The following is an 18479-nucleotide window of genomic DNA, read 5'->3' as shown; positions in this document are numbered from 1 at the left end:
ATTATTTAAAGTACTTTTGTTTTTATTCAATAATAGCCCATAAATAGCTATAGGGAAAACTGCTCATTTCTATATTTAATACTTTCCTATATATAATATTCAAGGTATAAAGTCTGTATCAGGTTGATCATTATTTATATTATATTGCACACTGAAAAAAATTATTTTTCTATAAAAAATTCCAATAAGCACACTTATATGAAGTACTTTTAGAGCTAAATAGCTGTTTAAAAAATATATCTTAAGACATAAGAAATTAGAGCTGAATAAACTATATGGCAAATTAATATATAAAAAATCTATATTTTAGCTAAGAATGCCTTCTACTTAATTATTTAAAATTAATCATACATATGATACATGAGCTGTAAATAATCATAGCTAAATATACTTAAAAATGACTATAATCTACAGGAAGAACATACATTTGTCTATCAAAATGCAAAATATAAAACCAAAATTACTTCTGACTTAAAAAGAGAAAGTGAAAAGATTCTTATTGTAGAAAGTCTTCATTTTAATAAGTATTTTTGAAGTCTAAAGGTTATTTTTTAAAAATTTAAAAATTTACATTTTTTAAACTCTATCATTTAATTTCAAGTTCTTTTGAATAAAATGTAGATTTCTGTAAGGTAATAAAAAGTTCACTGGTCCTGCTTTTGAAGGCTGTTAAGGAAAAAATCATTTAAATAAACTTTGTTGTGAAGACAAGAAGGTAGGCAAAAGTTATCTTTTTACTACTTTGCCTCAATCTCAGTGATATTTACATTATTTTCATATAATCTAATTTGTGCATAGGTCAAGTTTTTTTCTGTTTTGTAGTGTTATATGGTCTTTGTGTCTGGTTTAGATGTTAAAGGTTGTGCTAAGTATCTCGTGAGCTGTAATAGTTTCAGTCTGCTTACCACGGTCACTGTAGATCATTTCTGCCTAGCTTTTCAAGTATCCTCCATTAACTGTCAGGATGGTCCATTTCACAATCAAGCCAACTTATATCTGTCTGGATTACACTCTAAGGTTCCCTGACCCTTTCTGAGTCGCCACTTATTACTTAAATCTTAAACTTCATTTCTGTGCTTGACAGCAATGCCATTGTTTTGCTTATTTTCTGATTGGGAGGCTGGCAGTCTCTTCTGAGACTGATGCCAACTGAGCTCTGTGTATCAGCCAGTAGGAGTCACTTGGAGCAGATGGTCATCATCCTTCCCCACAGCCCAAATCCCTGGTCTGGGTGGCAAAGTCCCAAGACCACACCTACATACATGCCAACTGTCCTTATTTACTAAGATACTCCTTCTTATTTGTTTAGCTTAATAAATCATTTGCCCTAATATCTTTCTAATGAACTTATGTTCTCATTTCAATTTTCTTTAATATATCTTCCTATTAGCATATCTCCCCACTGTCCCTATCCTTTATTGCCCATGCTATTAGAATGTACATTTTTAAATTCAAATCTTTTTTTGGTTTCATAAATGTCCATCTTTACAGAGATTTTATATACTTACTGGTATATATGTAACAGGTTGAAATTCTATTCTGGTGAAAAAGTATATTGACTCCTTCCATTTCCATTCCTCCAACTTAAAATATTAAAGTTCAATCTTGGGTATAGTTTAAAAATGAGTAATTGTTTTATTACTCTAAACAGCATCTGAATGGCTTTTTTTTTTTTTTTTTGAGACAGGGCCTTGCTCTGTTGCTCAGGCTGGAGTGTAGTCGTGCAATCATGGCTCACTGCAGCCTCCACTTTCTGGGTTCAAGTGATCCTCCCACCTCAGCCTCCCGAGTAGCTGGGACCACAAGTGTGTGCCACCATGCCCAGCTAATTTTTGAAATTTTTTGTAGAGACAGGGTCTTGCCATGTTGCCGAAGCGATCCCCTTGCCTTGGCCTCCAAAGTGGTGGGATTACAGGCGTGAGCCACCGCGAACAGCCTTGCCATTGAGTTGATAAAGTTTCTGAAAAAGCCGATACCTAACTTAACTATAGAACACAGCATATAGTTTAATTCCTAAGAGAGCTAAAGATTCATAAAATACTCAAAATAAATTTAAGCCCCATAGTTCCTTACTCTTGGGGATGTATAGTTATTGGGAACATCCTAAGCCTAACTTTTTGAAATAGCAGTGAATTATTAGTACATGTTATTTTTGGATTGAGAAAGCAATGCATCTGATCACTCAGAAACATACAACATTCTGGTAAAAAGATGACTGGTCTCTGCTATTATAATCATAACATAATAGGGTTAAATAATACGTCATAATAATTTGCATTTAATTTTCCCTTAGAATCATCTGGAATATCTAAGGAAGTCATCTAAGTACAGTTACAGGAAGTATTATTTCTAAAAAGTTATATCTAAATTAAATTGACATGAAGTGAAATATGCTATTTAACTTATACTTAAGTGGGACCTATTAGGAATCTTGTGTAAAGTTAAAAGACCCTTTGAAATACAAATATCGTCTTCCAATGTTTTTATAATACATTTTAAAAAATCTAGCATACTTAAACTGACGCATATTTCTACTTAAGGAAAAGAACTTGCCAAAGCAAGAAAGATAAAATCAGGATGGCAAGATATATTTCAACCTGTTAAGCTGGGGTTTAGAGTAATTTCTTTCAAGGACTAGAGGCATTCTGGAAATATTATGAAATCCACAGGAAAGAAGAAATAGGACTTTTTGAGCCTAGATTAGATTTAACGTGGTGACATGTTTCAAAGTTGTGCCATTAGGAAACAGCAGGCCAAATAAATGAGATACTGCTTAGTCAAAACTTCAGTTTTTCTAGTGTCCATGTAGCTAAGGTAAGCTTCTCTTTCCCTAGCATTGGAGGAGAAGTTGGTATGTAATTTGTTGGGAGTTTATGTGATATAGAGCCCATCCCAAAGGTGGACATAAAAGTATATATCTTTATGGTAGTCAGGCTCATCAATATCTCAGATCACTTAATAAAGCACTGAAGCTGATGAATACAAACTATTCAAGCTGGTAATTAGAAAACACTGACCGACCATAGTGGCTCATAGTCTGTAATTCCAGCACTTTGGGAAGGGGAGGCAGGTGGATTACTTGAGGTCAGGAGTTCAAGACTACCCTGGCCAAGTGAAACCCTGTCTCTGCTAAAAATACAAAAATTAGCTGTGTGTCATGGCATATACCTGTAATCCCAGCTACTCGGGAGGCTGAGGCACAAGAATCCCTTGAACCCAAGAGGCGGAGGTTGCAGTGAGCCAAGCCCGTGCCACTGCACTCCAGCCTGGGTGACAGAGCGAGACTCCGTCTCAAAAAAAAAAAGAAAAAAGAAAAAGAAAAGAAAACACTTAAACGAGGTAGGGCATATTACATGAAAAACAATGCTATTAGTGTGTGAAAATAAGCCTTAATAAAAAGTAAGCAACAGGCTGTTGTGTACTTTGTGGAGGTTTATGAGAAGATGCATATTACACAGTTAGTGAAATTATGTTTTGGGGAGCTTGGGAAAAGGAAAGTGAATTCTTACTTCAGACACCTTTTAGGATAAATCTCCCTTTAAAAAGAAAGGATAGTTTGCATATCCATGAATGATATATTTTCCTTACCCTAATAAGGTATGGCTAATGTTAGCATAGGTGCTCCAGTCATTCAGGATAAAATCAATTATTTTTAAGCAGTGGATTCTTGTAGAATTATACATAGGCATTTAAGGCACCTAAGGACAAAGGAAAAAACTCAAAACTTAATATATTCTCTAATTTTGCTTTTCTACTAGAAGGAAATATGTGTGGGAAAGAACTTCTTGATTTGTAAATTAATTACTTTGGAGGATGATTAACGCATTATGTGGGTACACCAAGCAAAACTTCTTTTTGCTATTTGTTGTATAGGTAACAGAATATAAGATTAATTCTCAGCCATGTGTAGCCATTTAAATAAAAACATATTAAGCAATTTTGTTAATTTTCACAGAACAGAATGATGGAAGAAAGTAAGTCACAAGCGTATATCTACCAATAAGAAAACAACTAGATATGTTACATAATATGACATGAGCTTGTTAAGATCATTAAATGTTTTAAAAATTTTCTATTAAAAACTTCTGGCTGGGTGTGGTGGCTCACTTAGGTTAGGATTTCGAGACCAGCTTGGGCAACATAGTGAGACCTTGTCTCTACAAAAAATACAAAAATTAGCTGAGTGTGGTGGTGTGCACTTGTAGTCTCAGCTTATTTGGGATGCTGAGGTGGGAGAACTGCTTGAACCTGGAAGGTGGAGTTTGCTGTGAGCTGTGACTGCACCACTGTACTCAAGCCTGGGCAACAGAGTGAGACCATCTCAAAAAAAAAAAAAAAAAAAAAAAAGTTCCACCCTCTTTGTCAACATACCATTAACAACAGAATTTATTTCATATAAAATGTTTTAGTGTGAGGTGAGGTCTTGTACAATATACTGTGACATATACTATCTGACAAAACTTGGGTTGGGCAAAAAATGCAAAAGCAGAGAATTTTCTAGGCTGACAACGTCCATGGTCATAATAGTCTAGTCCAGTTGAAACACAGGGCAATTATCATCTATAAAACCTTGGGCTTAACAATCAAGTTCCTATAAGTCTATCTATTTGATTTCAACAACCATTAATTTCTAATTTCTTCACTATATTGCTATATAACTCGAACAGATTCCATTTCTGGAATGATAAAGAACGAACATGAGTGTGACCCACAAATTAAAGGCTGAGATAATATAAAAAATCCTCGAGGAATTTACCTAGGGGTAGGAAATTCAACCATGGGATGGTTGTTAATACACTCTGAAATTAGAAGTTGAAAACTGAATTCAGTAACTTTAAGCTGTGTTGAAAGATCTGTAGAAACACATTGTAAAATAACATTATTAATCATTGTTTGACTTGAAAATAAACATAAAATTCACCAATGACATTAAGTATAAAATTGTTTAATATAGTCCTGAATTGTTTTAGAAAATTATAATGATCAGGGAGGAAAAATAGATAACTCTAGACCAGAAACTCATGGCAGTAAGTCAAACAGACTTTGATTTCTTTGTCTAATGCCAAAGAAATGACAGACACTATTCCAATGTTAAGTATATTTTGTAAGAAGAAAGTCTGTTACATTTCTTTTAAAATGATGTATTGAGCACACATTTATATAGAAATACAATAAACTATTACCTCCACTTCTATGAGCCATTTTTTACCAAGATGTTTCCTTTTCTTAGAACCAAAATTTGAGCAAACTGTTACGTCTGGCGTGTTGTGTAATGAGTCCTATCAGGCCCAGGGTTCTCTTAATCACATTCAAGTACCATTTGGAAGTACTTCATCTCTGACAAAGTTTAGTGTGCATGTGAGCACATGCATAAGTGTTTTCAACTTCAGAAAATGAGCATTGAAGAGGGATATTGAATAACCCCAAGAGCTTATTAACCAGTGCTCCTTGTCATTTCCTTAAAGAAACACGGCAAGCTGAAGAGCTTCTGTAAGGATGAGTGGAGATAAAGATGTGGAGCATATTGTGTTTAAGAGGAACAGTGTGCTTATTTGTCAGCTCCCAAACGACAGGCTGCTTGCTCTGTACTACTGTTGCTAAAAATATCATGCTTGGCATGGTAGATGCAAAAAAAAAAAAAAAAAAAAATCTGTAGTCTGATTTGGAAAGAATTCAAAGAGGTAAAAATGTAACTGGGCTCTTTCCCCTTCCACTAACTTTATACTTCCCCTGCTTTCCCTTAGAAATTTGTTTTTCCTTAGGTAGACTCAAAACCCAGGGGCTAATTTATTTAACCCCTTCCATGGTTTTCCATAGTCTGGGTATAGCAAATAAATACCAAGTAAACTCATCAGTAATTACAAATACAGAGGAAACAAATGAAGTAAGTAGAAGGCATATTTTGATTTTCTTGCATTCCTTAAGATGGCACATGTTGTTTTAAAACAGTTTTTGGTGATAGTTCTATATTTCAGTATGATTTTTTCAAAAAACTGGCATTGTCAAGTTTAAAGATGGTGAAGAAGTTAAAAATCTAGACATTATATCAGATTCTCTGATGGTTACAATGAAACATGCAATTCATACTCTTAATCTGGCTCAATACCATTGTTATCAGCCATTGTTTATGCCGCGGTGGACAGCTTTCTAAATCTCTTTCAGTTAATGGATATTTATGTTTCATCTATGTCAAAGGATAAGCAGATAATCAGGTAAAATAAATTACACAAATATGCAAGAGCCTGAAATCAAAGTAGAGAAGGAGAAAAGCAGGGAAGACTTTTTTTGCTTAATATTTACATAACTTTAAAACCTCCCTGTCCTCTCCTTTTTTCCTTTCTTCCTTTTCTTTCTCAACCAACGTTTATTGAGCACCACCATGTACAAGGCAACAAGCTAGCTGGAGATTCAAGTAATCCTTGTCCTTAAGAAGGTGCTGCAAAGGAGCTGAAAGTACACTTAAAGAGAGACTTTAACGGACAAGGAAAGGCTTTGAGGAGAAGGTACTGCTCCAGTCAAATTTAAAAGGCAAGTTAGAGTTAGATGGGAAATTAGAGTCCTAGGAGAAGAAGAAAAACAGCAAATGCAAAGCCAAAGAGGGGTAAAAGTGTGGGTTGTTTGGTATGAATGGTGATTATGGTTTGTGCCAGAAATAGTAAAAGATAAGGATGGAGAAGTAGGCAGAAGCAGAATCTGTAGGGCTTCCATTCTGAAGGCAGTGGTGAATCAATGAAGGCTTTTAGTCATGGAAAGTGGCATGATTAGATTTTCCTCCTGAAAATACTTCTCTGGCTATAAGGACATCATTCTTCTGTGGGAATAACGGGCTGGGCAACACTGGAAGCAGGGAGACCAATTAGGAGGCCAGTACAGCAATCCAGGCAAGTGAAGATGAGCTCCCATCCCCCAAAACAGGCAAAGCCAGAGGCTTTGTTACTTCTATTTGTGATCACCTCTGTGATTCTTTTAAATAAATTTCCCAAACCTTTCAATATTTACTCCTTCAAAATAAAATCTTATCCCGGATATGTAGGAAAATTCAGAGGATCTACCAAAAAGTTGTTGTGGTGTTGCTGATATCATTTGTCTCCTAGTCTCTCTCCACAAGGAACCAGGTGTTAAATGAAGATTTGGTGAGAAATTGGATGTGAAGCATGAGAAAAAGGGAGGTATCAAAGATGGATGGATGAATGGATGGACAGACTTACCAATTTGATAAGTAATTACTAAGCTACAGGTATTATTTTAGGTACTAGGTCCAGGTCCACTAATCTTCTTTTTTTTTTTTTTTTTTTTGTAATTCCAGGATCCCACTTGCATTCAGTTGCTATATCTCCACAGTCTCCTCTAGTCTATAACAATTCCTCAATTTTTCCTCATCTTTTATGTATGACTTTGATACTTCTAAAGAGTACTGATCAGTTATTTTATAGACTGTTCCTCAATATGGGTTTGTCTGAAGTTTTTTCATGATAGAAATTATGCATTTTTGGCAAGACTGCTAAAAAAATAATGTCTGCTTCTCAGCGCATTTTACCAAGGGGTTCATGATGCTGATATGTCTTATATACTGGTGCTGTTTACCTTGACTATTTTGTCAAGTTGGTGTCTGTCAGGTTTCTGTAACATAAAGTTTTACCTTATACTTTGTAAGTACCTTGCTCAAATTTCTACCCATTAATTTTTGCATCCTTTGAGGAATCTTGTCTGCAACATTTATTACTGTGTTATCTGCCTAATAGCAATTCTCTATTTCCCTCTTTCCTTCTAGATTTACTAATTCATTAATTTATTTATTACAATAGTATGAACTCATAGATATTTATTTTATTTTAGGGGCTAAAAAACAATACTATTTTCTTGCTCAAATTGTTTTATCTTTGGTCATTAGGAGCTATTTCAGGCTGGCTCCTGTGGGTTTTCTGACATGTCCCCATCCATCTTTCTTTAAATGTTTCCTTACTTTTTGGCACATGATGTTCAGTCTTGTTTTATATTTTCCCTCCTTTGGGCCTGGAATCCAGCAATCAAACACTTCTTCCTGAAGCCCTGGTTTCTTTTACTGGAAAACTGAGCTCAGAGAGCAAGAACTGGCACTAGAATGCCATTGTTATGGGGGTGTCATTGCTTTAGGCCAGGGAGAGGATTTTTGACATAGAGTCTTGCTCTGTCGCCCAGGCTGAAGTGTAATGGCGTGATCTTGGCTCACTGCAACCTCCGCCTCCTGGGTTCAAGCGATTCTCCTGCCTCACCCTCCTGAGTAGCTGGGATTACAGGTGCCCGCCACCATGCCCAGCTAATTTTTGTATTTTTTAGTAGAGATAGGGTTTCACCATGTTGGTTGGGCTGGTCTCGAACTCCTGACATAAGGTGATCCACCCACCTCGGCCTCCCAAAGTGCTGGGATTACAGGCATGAGCCAGCATGCCCAGCCTGGGGAGAGGATATTTTAAAGATAGGTTGGTCAGGGAAAGCCTTTCTGAGAAGGTCATTCAAGCAGACTTAAAAAAAGTGAAGTAGGGAACAATGCAAGGAATACTAGTTGTACTAGTATTACTGTACTAGAGGGTACAGTAGGTGCAAGTCGCTGAAGTAAGAACATGGTTGGCAAGCAACAGCAAGATGATGAAGGTGGTTGCAGCTTGGTGGGCTAGGGGGAAAGTGCTAGGGAATGAGTTGTGAGAGTAGACAGGAGCTTTGTAAGTCAGAGTAAATAGTACGGATTTTAATGAGAAGCCACTGGCGTGTTCTGAGCGGGGGAGTAGCATAATCTGATTTACTTCATGATAAAGGATTACTTTGAATGGTGTATGGCAAACAAGTGTGGGTAGACAATTTAGGAGGCTACTGTAGCAGCCTTTGTGAGAAGTGGATGATAGCAAGATATGATGGGGATTAGGCTCACGATTATAGCAGCAGAGGTGGTAAGAAGTGGCTAGATTTGGGGCATGTGTGTATTTACGTAGAAATACTTCAAACATACAGAAAACTCAGAAAATAACATTAATTAAAGCACCCATGTACTCATCACTAAACTTTATTGCCTTCTAACATTTGGTCACACTTGCTTCAGAATAAAAGAATAGTGAAGATTCCTGTGTATCTCTCCACTACTCCATACCTCTCTAGAGGTAAGCACTGAAGTAAATTTGACATCTATTTTTCTCATGGACAGTTTTGAATCACTACTAGATATATGTATATACACAAATAATGTATAATGTTATTTTACATGTTTAAAATTTAATAAATTTCATACAAATGCAATCATAATGCATGTATCATTTTGTAACTTATCTCATATTTTTCTGTTTCACAAAAAATGCTATATTCAACATTCTTTTACTTTTCTTCTTATTTATGTGCTGAAGTTGTTCTAGAGTGTATATCCACAAGTGGAATTTCCTGGTCAAAAAACATCCACGGTATCCATATTACAAGTTATTGCCAACTTTTTCTGAGAAGCAGTTGTAACAATTTACACAACCATCAGTAGAGTATGAAAGTTCCTGTTTCTCTTAACTTCTTTGCCAACTTACTTGACTCCCAGGCTTTAGAAAATACACCAATTTGATGGGTATGACATGATAGTTGTTATTTTAATTTGCATTGTCCTAGGCAGAGGGAATAGCAATATCAAGGCCCTGAGGAGGTAGTTTGCAGGGTGAATCCAGGAATAGTGAGGAGGCCAGCACATCTGAAGAAAAGTAAGTAAACAGGAGATGAAGAAAGACATAAAGTAGAGGGCAAAATCACATAAGTCTTGTAAGTCACTTGAAAGACTTCAGCTTTTCTACAGAGTGATTTGGAAAGCTAATGCAGATCTTTTTTGGTAAGCAGACAACATGAGTTGATAAATAATCATTAGCTATTATTATTATATTTTCTAGTTAGGTATAGTAAGACTGCTAAATGTAGTGTATTAATTCAATGGTGCTAGTAATAGCTCATACTTATGTACTTGCAACGCACCAGGTACTTTACATTGGTTAATCTTCTCGATGACCCTTATACAGATGAGTAAACCGTAATATAGACAGGCTAAGTAAGGTTAGTTATAGGAATACCAAGTTCTAGGTCTCAGGTCCTGAATCTGGCAACCTTGTTGAATTCTGTTTGCAGATTCTCTTGGCTATAGATATGGACAGTTTGGTATTGTTCTTTCCAGTTCTTTTTTTTTTTTTTTTTTTTGAGATGGAGTCTCACTCTGTCGTCCAGGCTGGAGTTCAGTGGCGCGATCCCAGCTCACTGCAAGCTCCGCCCCCCGGGTTCATGCCATTCTCCTGCCTCAGCCTCCCGAGTAGCTGGGACTACAGGCACCCACCACCATGCCCGGCTAATTTTTTGTATTTTTAGTAGAGACGGGGTTTCACCGTGTTAGCCAGGATGGTCTTGATCTCCTGACCTCGTGATCCGTCCGCCTCGGCCTCCCAAAGTGCTGGGATTACAGACGTGAGCCACCGCACCCGGCCTTCCAGTTTTTATAATACTTGCTTCTTTCCCATTAGGGAGTTATTAAAATGGTTAGCATCTCTAGTAACAATGCAAAATAGACCCTGAGAGAGTGGACATTCTTACTCCTGACTTTAGTAGAAATATTTCCAAAAATTTATCATTAAGAAAAATATATTCTCTTTGTTCCTGATGGTGACTAAGAAAAATATATTTTCTTTGTCCCTGATGGTGACCCTTTATCAGGATAGGAACTTTTCTTCTATGCTGTTTCCTAGGAAATTTGTTTTTTAAAATTACTAAGAACAAGTGCTAAGTTATATCAAGTACATTTCTACATTGTGATGTTGAATCATTCCTGTTTTTGTGAGAAATCTTATCTAGTAGTAGCAATAGTAGCAGTGTGTGTGAGTGTGTGTGTGAATAAACTGCCAAATTCCACCTGACACTGTTCTATTTAGAATTTTTTTTCTATCTGCAATAGTGAGACTGATGTACAGTTTCCTTTTCCCGTATTATCCCTATCTAGTTTTGATAATGCTACTTTTATAAAATTAGTTGAATAGGTTTTTTTCCCTCTGTTTTCTTACACAGCTTTTACAAGAGGGATTACATGAAGTTGTAATAAAGTTATCTAGATTTTGTACCTTTTTTGTGGGGAAGATTTTTGATAGATGTGGCATATTGTAAAGGGTAGCATTGACAGGACTTGTTAGACTGGAGGTGAGGAGTCAATGAGAGGATGACTTCTAGGTTAGTGGCTTATGTGGTTGGCATTTTTAGGTACCAGGCATTGAGACAGGGAACATTAGAGTAGGAGATGGGTGAAAAGGCGATTAATTAAGTTTTAGACATGTTTAAGTTTCTTTGGAATCATCAAATGGTGATGTCCAAGTTGTTGGGGTTCAGAAAAGAGGGTATGCTTGAGATAGAGCCTCAGGTCCATGGTTCATTGATTCACCTCATTTCATTCATTCAAAAAATATTTGTTGAGTGTCTATTCAATGTCAAACTCTGAGTATGCTGTCTTTTTCCTCATCTTCCCAGTTCAGCCTTTCTGAAAGGGATGAAGCCATTTTTTCACCCTATATGGTACTAATGGCAACTGTGTTTCCTGTGTATCTCTTGTCTGACAGTAAAGTTTTGGTTCCTTCTTCCTCTCCCACATTTTTCAGAAAGTAGAGTTGGGAGAGGACACATGGTTGATGAGGGCTCAAAAGAAGATTGTATGTATCGTTTGAAATTAGTTTTTAAGTTGGAAAAATGCTGGACATATGTAGAGGCTTGATGCATGAAATAAATTAAGCCCTTAAAAGAACTTTAGGCTTTGTTCTTGGATACGGCCATAGTCAGCTTTACAAATTGGTGCCAAGGCCAATTTCTACCAGTGAACTTGTTAGAAAGTCATCATTTAAAACACACATATTAATTTGAGTTGAGAGAGGGTTTAGAATGTGTATTGTATGTAGTTCTCTAGGACTCAATCCTCTCACACATGAAATAAGTTTAGGACTTGGTGATATCCTAGGTTCTTTCAGACTTTAACATTTTATAGTCTATATGCAAAGATACTGAAAATGAGGTGTTAAATACTGGAGCCTGAAGAATTCTCTTCTGTGGAGGTTAAGAAAAGGAATGTTTCTTCTGTACATTTCAGTTAAATGCATGTCTGCCTATAGGCTGGAGAAGGGAAAGGTGAATCATGAATAGAATACAGTGAACTAAGCCTGGACATGGAGCTGAACAGTTAGGGAGATCACAGGGAATAACAACAAAAGCCTGAATTTCACCACAGAAGACATTTAAATGAGCCCCGTAAGAAACACACTATCAGGAAGATATTCTGGCTGGAAGGAGAAATCAGAAATTCCACATTTCTTACTGTTTCAGGGCTCTGAGGAATTGGGTAGACAGGAGAACATGTAAAAAAAAACAAAAACAATTAAAAACACAACACTTTTTATGGAAGAAAACCTCTATGGAAGTAAACTGAGCAACAGGACAAGGACAACATGTCACATCCATCTAGGTCAGGTTGTAACTTCAGGCAAGACAATCAAGGACTCTGACAACCTTTGACTGCATCCCAGGTAGCCTGAGGGAAAGACCACCGTGACAGGGAAGAGAGATGGTTTTTACTGTGAATGAGGTAACCATGTACTAAAAAGAAAGTAGTTACTTTTCCTGAAGGCTTCATTGTTCTGAAAAACCTCAAGAAGTTTCTCCAGAGTTTAGAAAAAGCCTCACCACAATTCTTGAGAGCTATGCTACCCACACTGAGGCTGATTTCCATTACCAATCTGTACTCCCTTCCTTGGGGTGATATTCTGCCAGCAACAAAGTTGGAAGAATAACTACCAAGCAAACCATATGCTTCCAGGAAATACTTCTATCAATATTATAAAAGGTGGCCGGGCGTGGTGGCTCACACCTATAGTCCCAGCACTTTGGGAGGCCGAGGCAGGCAGATCACAAGGTCAGGAGATTGAGACCATCCTGGCTAACACGGTGAAACCCCGTCTCTAGTAAAAAATACAAAAAAAAAAAAAAATTAGCTGGGCACGGTGGTGGGCACCTGTAGTCCCAGCTACTCAGGAGGCTGAGGCAGGAGAATGGCGTGAACCTGGGAGGCGGAGCTTGCAGTGAGCAGAGATCACGCCACTGCACTCCAGCCTGGGCGACAGAGCGAGACTCCGTCTCAAAAAAAAAAAAAAAAAAAAGTCATAAAGGTTCAGAGATGCTGACAGGGAATAAAGCTGCTTAAATGGCTCTGAGCATGTTCAAGAAATGCATCTATTTAGTTTTATTTAGTTTTATTTTCTAGTTACAGGAATTACTATCTATGTGGTTATATTTATGTATTTATTTTTTTCAGTATTTCTCCCTGCTCCTTTTCTCCCACAATTCCTTTCTTTTTACCTATACTCCACAGAGACTTAGTTTAAATACAAGGAAAAGCCTTTAAATTCCAATGATATAGTATACATAGAAGTTAAATAATCGATGTTTTAAAGATCATTGGTTAAAATTAGAAATCACTGACAGAGGAAGTAATTTGGAGTAACAGTTGTATGAATATGTGTAAAAGACTCAAGGTCCAAGTTGCTGGGGGAAATATCACTTAGAAAAGTCAGTGTGACTGTATAGGGCCATATATAACAGCTGCATCTTTAATCAGTTTTTCCTTACTCTCTATAACTAATCTGTGTCCAAATTTTGTTACCTGTTGAAAGGGACTTTTACGCGTCTTTCCTTCCCCACTTTTAGTAGAGTTTTCTGATGCTTTCATAAACTCACACTTAAGATAACTGCATCCCTGGCTTTTCTCTGCCTCCATGAATATGTCCTGTGCATTTCTTCCACAGTAATGTTTACTAAATGCTGTTTTTTAGCATATCACACAGAACCTACAGTGTTTCTCTACATCGTCTATGGCTTTCAAGGCATTCCATAAGTCATCCCCATCTCAGTTATTTTCCCCAGTACAAACTTTCTTCTCTCAGGCCAGATTCTATACTGTTTCTAGATATGCAACTGGCATTCATACCTCCTTGCTTTGACTTATGATTTTCTTTATCAGGAAGATCTTCCTCTTTTAGCCTTATACTAATGAACTTAATTATATCATACTTCAAAGTTTGGCCACATCCTAGCACTGTCCTCATTCTAGACCTAAACACCTTAACTTGCTGAGCTATAATCACAGACTATTCTGCAAAATTTTACTTTATTTGATACAGATGGGGTCTTGCTATGTCCACCAGGCTGGTCTTGAACTCCTGGCCTCAAGTGATCCTCATACCTTGGCCTCCCAAAGCGCTGTGGTTATAGGTGTGAGCCACTGCACCTGGCCTCTGCACAATTTTGTTTCATGTCTACTAGCCTTTTCTGTCATATTATAATGTAAGCTCACTTAAGGTAGAAGAGACAGTCAGATATATGGGGAAAAAAGACACCAATAATAGTCATAGTTTAGTGTTTAGTAAAGTAAATGTCAACTAGAAATCTATGCTATAAGATCTTGATTTACGACCAGGTGTGGTGGCTCACGCCTGTAATCCCAGCACTTTGGGAGGCTGAGGTGGGCAGATCACCTGAGGTCAGGAGTTCAAGACCAGCCTGGTCAACATGGTGAAACCCCGTCTCTACTAAAAATACAAAAATTAGCTGGGCATAGTGGCGTGCGCCTGTAGTCCCAGCTACTGGGGAAGCTGAGGCAGGAAAATAGCGTGAACCTGAGAGGCGGAGGTTGCAGTGAGCTGAGGTTGCACCACTGCATTCCTGCTTGGGAAACAGAATGAGATTCCATCTCAAAAAAAAAAAAAAAAGATCTTGGTTTACTGTGCTGTTAGAGCAACCTGTTTAAATGTATAAGAGGAAGACTTAATAACATTAACCACTACTGTGAGGGAACATAACTACGAATCTGCTCATTGCAGAAAAAGGAAACAATTGGAGGATGTTCTAAAATTATCTTCAGCTGCTTATCTCTAAAAGAAACTGTAATCTACAATTGTAAAATATTCTGTTTTGCATATTCTTATAAGAGCTCTTTTTTGGACATAGTCCAAACATAATTTTAAGTAATAGTTTTTAAGCTTTAATATGCTTTGTCTTTTAGAAAAGTTGTTTGGCACTAAACACTAAAAAGGCTTTCATGACTTGACACTAACTTATCTTCCAATTTTACTTTCTACTACCTGTCTGCTAGGTTGCTTGCAAAAATCATTAATCATTTGTTAAATAAGTGAATCTCTGTTGCCACACACTACAGAGCACACTACAAAGAGAAGCAGCCAAGTTCAGAGGCTTTGTCCTTGTGACATTTTATTTGGAGTCATATTTAAAACCACTGCTACTTTTCTCTGACCATGGTGATTACTACTGATGTCATGTCTCTCCAGAGTGGTAGCCACATTGCCTTTTCAATGTATCTCAGTTTTGGCTGTCTGAAGGATGACTGCCTATCTCTTTTGGGTGACCACAGGTTGCCCAAAGTGAATTTTATATAGGCTATGAAACTAATATATTGTGAGTATCTCAAATGTATTCTACACATTTTATAAAATTCCATCTAGTCCTTTTCCCCCAATTTGGTAACAGAGAGAAATTTACCTTCTTTTATGTAACTTAAACCTCTTCCCCTCCACCCTCCCCTCTCCATACTTTATGGTTCTATAGTCTACTTCTATTCCTCTGCTTCCTCTAAGATGGGGATCATTCTTTAAGTTCTCTTAAGCTAATTATATGGAGCCCTCACATCACCCTTCCTAAGAGCCTCCACTTGGCCCCAGATCTCATACTCTCTAATGTCATATTAACTTTTTTTCCAAAAGTTAAAACACAAGGACTGTCTGTCTTGCATTAGAATTAGCACTTGTATTCCCTCTTTCCATGTGTTCCCCTATTTGACTGTAAGTTCATTAAAAAGAGAAGGTTATACCATTTTTATCTTTCTCTCTCTACACTCATTTTTCAAATTAGGGCTTGCACAGTCAGTGACACAGACACACACAAATACACACACACACACACAGTGTTAGTCTGGTTAAAATGAATAGCATATATATTTAAAAGTCTGAAAATAAAAGAAAATCTATCATATGCTTCCCCAACTCACTAAAAGTCCTAATTTGTTTTATTTTTTATTTTTTTCACTTTAAAAAAAATTTTATTATTATTATACTTTAAGTTTTAGGGTACATGTGCACAACGTGCAGGTTTGTTACATATGTATACGTGTGACATGTTGGGGTGCTGCACCCATTAACTCGTCATTTAGCATTAGGTATATCTCCTAATGCTATCCCTCCCCCTTCCACCGACCCCACAACAGTCCCCGGTGTGTGATGTTCCCCTTCCTGTGTCCATGTGTTCTCACTGTTCAATTCCCACCTATGAGTGAGAACATGTGGTGTTTGGTTTTTTTGTCCTTGCGATAGTTTGCCGAGAATGATGGTTTCCAGTTTCATCCATGTCCCTACAAAGGACATGAACTCATCATTTTTTATGGCTGCATAGTATTCCATGATGTATATGTGCCACATTTTCTTCATCCAGTCTATTGTTGTTGGACATTTACGTTGGTTCCAAGTATTTGCTATTGTGAATAGTGCCACTATAAACACACGTGTGCATGTGTCTTTATAGCAGCATGATTTATAATCCTTTGGGTATATACCCAGTAATGGGATGGCTGGGTCAAATGTTATTTCTAGTTCTAGATCCGTGAGGAATCACCACACTGACTTCCACAATGGTTGAACTAGTTTACAGTCCCACCAACAGTGTAAAAGTGTTCCTATTTCTCCACATCCTCTCCAACACCTGTTATTTCCTGACTTTTTAATGACCGCCATTCTAACTGGTGTGAGATGGTATCTCATTGCGGTTTTGATTTGCATTTCTCTGATGGCCAGTGATGATGAGCATTTTTTCATGTGTTTTTTGGCTGTATAAATGTCTTCTTTTGAGAAGTGTCTGTTCAGATCCTTTGCCCACTTTTTGATGGGGTTGTTTTTTTCTTGTAAATTTGTTTGAGTTCATTGTAGATTCTGGATATCAGCCCTTTGTCAGATGAGCAGGTTGCAAAAATTTTCTCCCATTCTGTAGGTTGACTGTTCACTCTGATGGTAGTTTCTTTTGCTGTGCAGAAGTTCTTTAGTTTAATTAGATCCCATTTGTCAATTTTGGCTTTTGTTGCCATTGTTTTTGGTGTTTTAGACATGAAGTCCTTGCCCATGCCTATGTCCTGAATGATATTGCCTAGGTTTTCTTCTAGGGTTTTTGTGGTTTTAGATCTAACATTTAAGTCTTTAATCCATCTTGAATTAATTTTTGTATAAGGTGTAAGGAAGGGATCCAGTTTCAGCTTTCTACATATGGCTAGCCAGTTTTCCCAGCACCATTTATTAAATAGGGAATCCTTTCCCCATTGCTTGTTTTTCTCAGGTTTGTCAAAGATCAGATAGTTGTAGATATGCAGCATTATTTCTGAGGGCTCTGTTCTCTTCCATTGGTCTATATGTCTGTTTTGGTACCAGTACCATGCTGTTTTGGTTACTGTAGCCTTGTGGTATAGTTTGAAGTCAGGTAGCATGATGCCTCCAGCTTTGTTCTTTTGGCTTAGGATTGACTTGGCGAAGTGGGCTCTTTTTTGGTTCCACATGAACTGTAAAGTAGTTTTTTCCAATTCTGTGAAGAAAGTCATTGGTAGCTTGATGGGGATGGCATTGAATCTATAAATTACCTTGGGCAGTATGGCCATTTTCACAATATTGATTCTTCCTACCCATGAGCATGGAATGTTCTTCCATTTGTTTGTATCCTCTTTTATTTCATTGAGCAGTGGTTTGTATTTCTCCTTGAAGAGGTCCTTTACATCCCTTGTAAGTTGGATTCCTAGGTATTTTATTGTCTTTGAAGCAGTTGTGAATGGGAGTTCACTCATGATTTGGCTCTCTGTTTGTCTGTTAATGGTGTATAAGAATGCTTGTGAGTTTTGCACATTGATTTTGTATCCTGAGACTTTGCTGAAGTTGCTTATCAGCTTAAGGAGATTTTGGGCTGAGACAATGGGGTTTTCTAGATATACAATCATGTCATCTGCAAACAGTGACAATTTGACTTCCTCTTTTCCTAATTGAATACCCTTTATTTCCTTCCCCTGCCTGAGTCCCCTGGCCAGAACTTCCAACACTATGTTGAATAGGAGTGGTGAGAGAGGGCATCCCTGTCTTGTGCCAGTTTTCAAAGGGAATGCTTCCCGTTTTTGCCCATTGAGTATGATATTGGCTGTGGGTTTTTCATAGATAGCTCTTATTATTTTGAGATACGTCCCATCAATACCTAATTTTTTGAGAGTTTTTAGCATGAAGCATTGTTGAATTTTGTCAAAGGCCTTTTCTGCATCTATTGAGATAATCATGTGGTTTTTGTCTTTGGTTCTGTTTAAATGCAGAATTACATTTATTGATTTGCGTATGTTGAACCAGCCTTGCATCCCAGGGATGAAGCCCACTTGATCA

The 18479-nt window shown here is 37.2% G+C and overlaps 1 protein-coding gene across 4 annotated transcripts in view; it reads right to left on the bottom strand.

The window, feature by feature from the left end:
- Window positions 1-18479, bottom strand: part of ELP4 (elongator acetyltransferase complex subunit 4) — a 274173-nt gene that overhangs the window by 20775 nt on the left and 234919 nt on the right. For 2 of the 4 annotated variants that reach the window (XM_016920616.3, XM_054662187.2), the window contains exon 10: window positions 9219-9697. The exons of the other annotated variants lie outside the window; for them this stretch is intronic. In XM_016920616.3, the coding sequence (XP_016776105.3) occupies window positions 9554-9697 (144 nt within the window). In that variant the 3' untranslated portion in view covers window positions 9219-9553. Of the gene's footprint in view, window positions 1-9218; window positions 9698-18479 lie in introns of those variants that run through there. 4 annotated transcript variants of the gene reach the window in all.

This window comes from Pan troglodytes, chromosome 9 (genome assembly GCF_028858775.2).
Source record: "Pan troglodytes isolate AG18354 chromosome 9, NHGRI_mPanTro3-v2.0_pri, whole genome shotgun sequence".
Lineage (NCBI taxonomy): Eukaryota > Metazoa > Chordata > Mammalia > Primates > Hominidae > Pan > Pan troglodytes.
The sequence above is the reverse complement of the archived record's forward strand: the minus strand, read 5'-3'. Positions and strand labels throughout refer to the sequence as shown.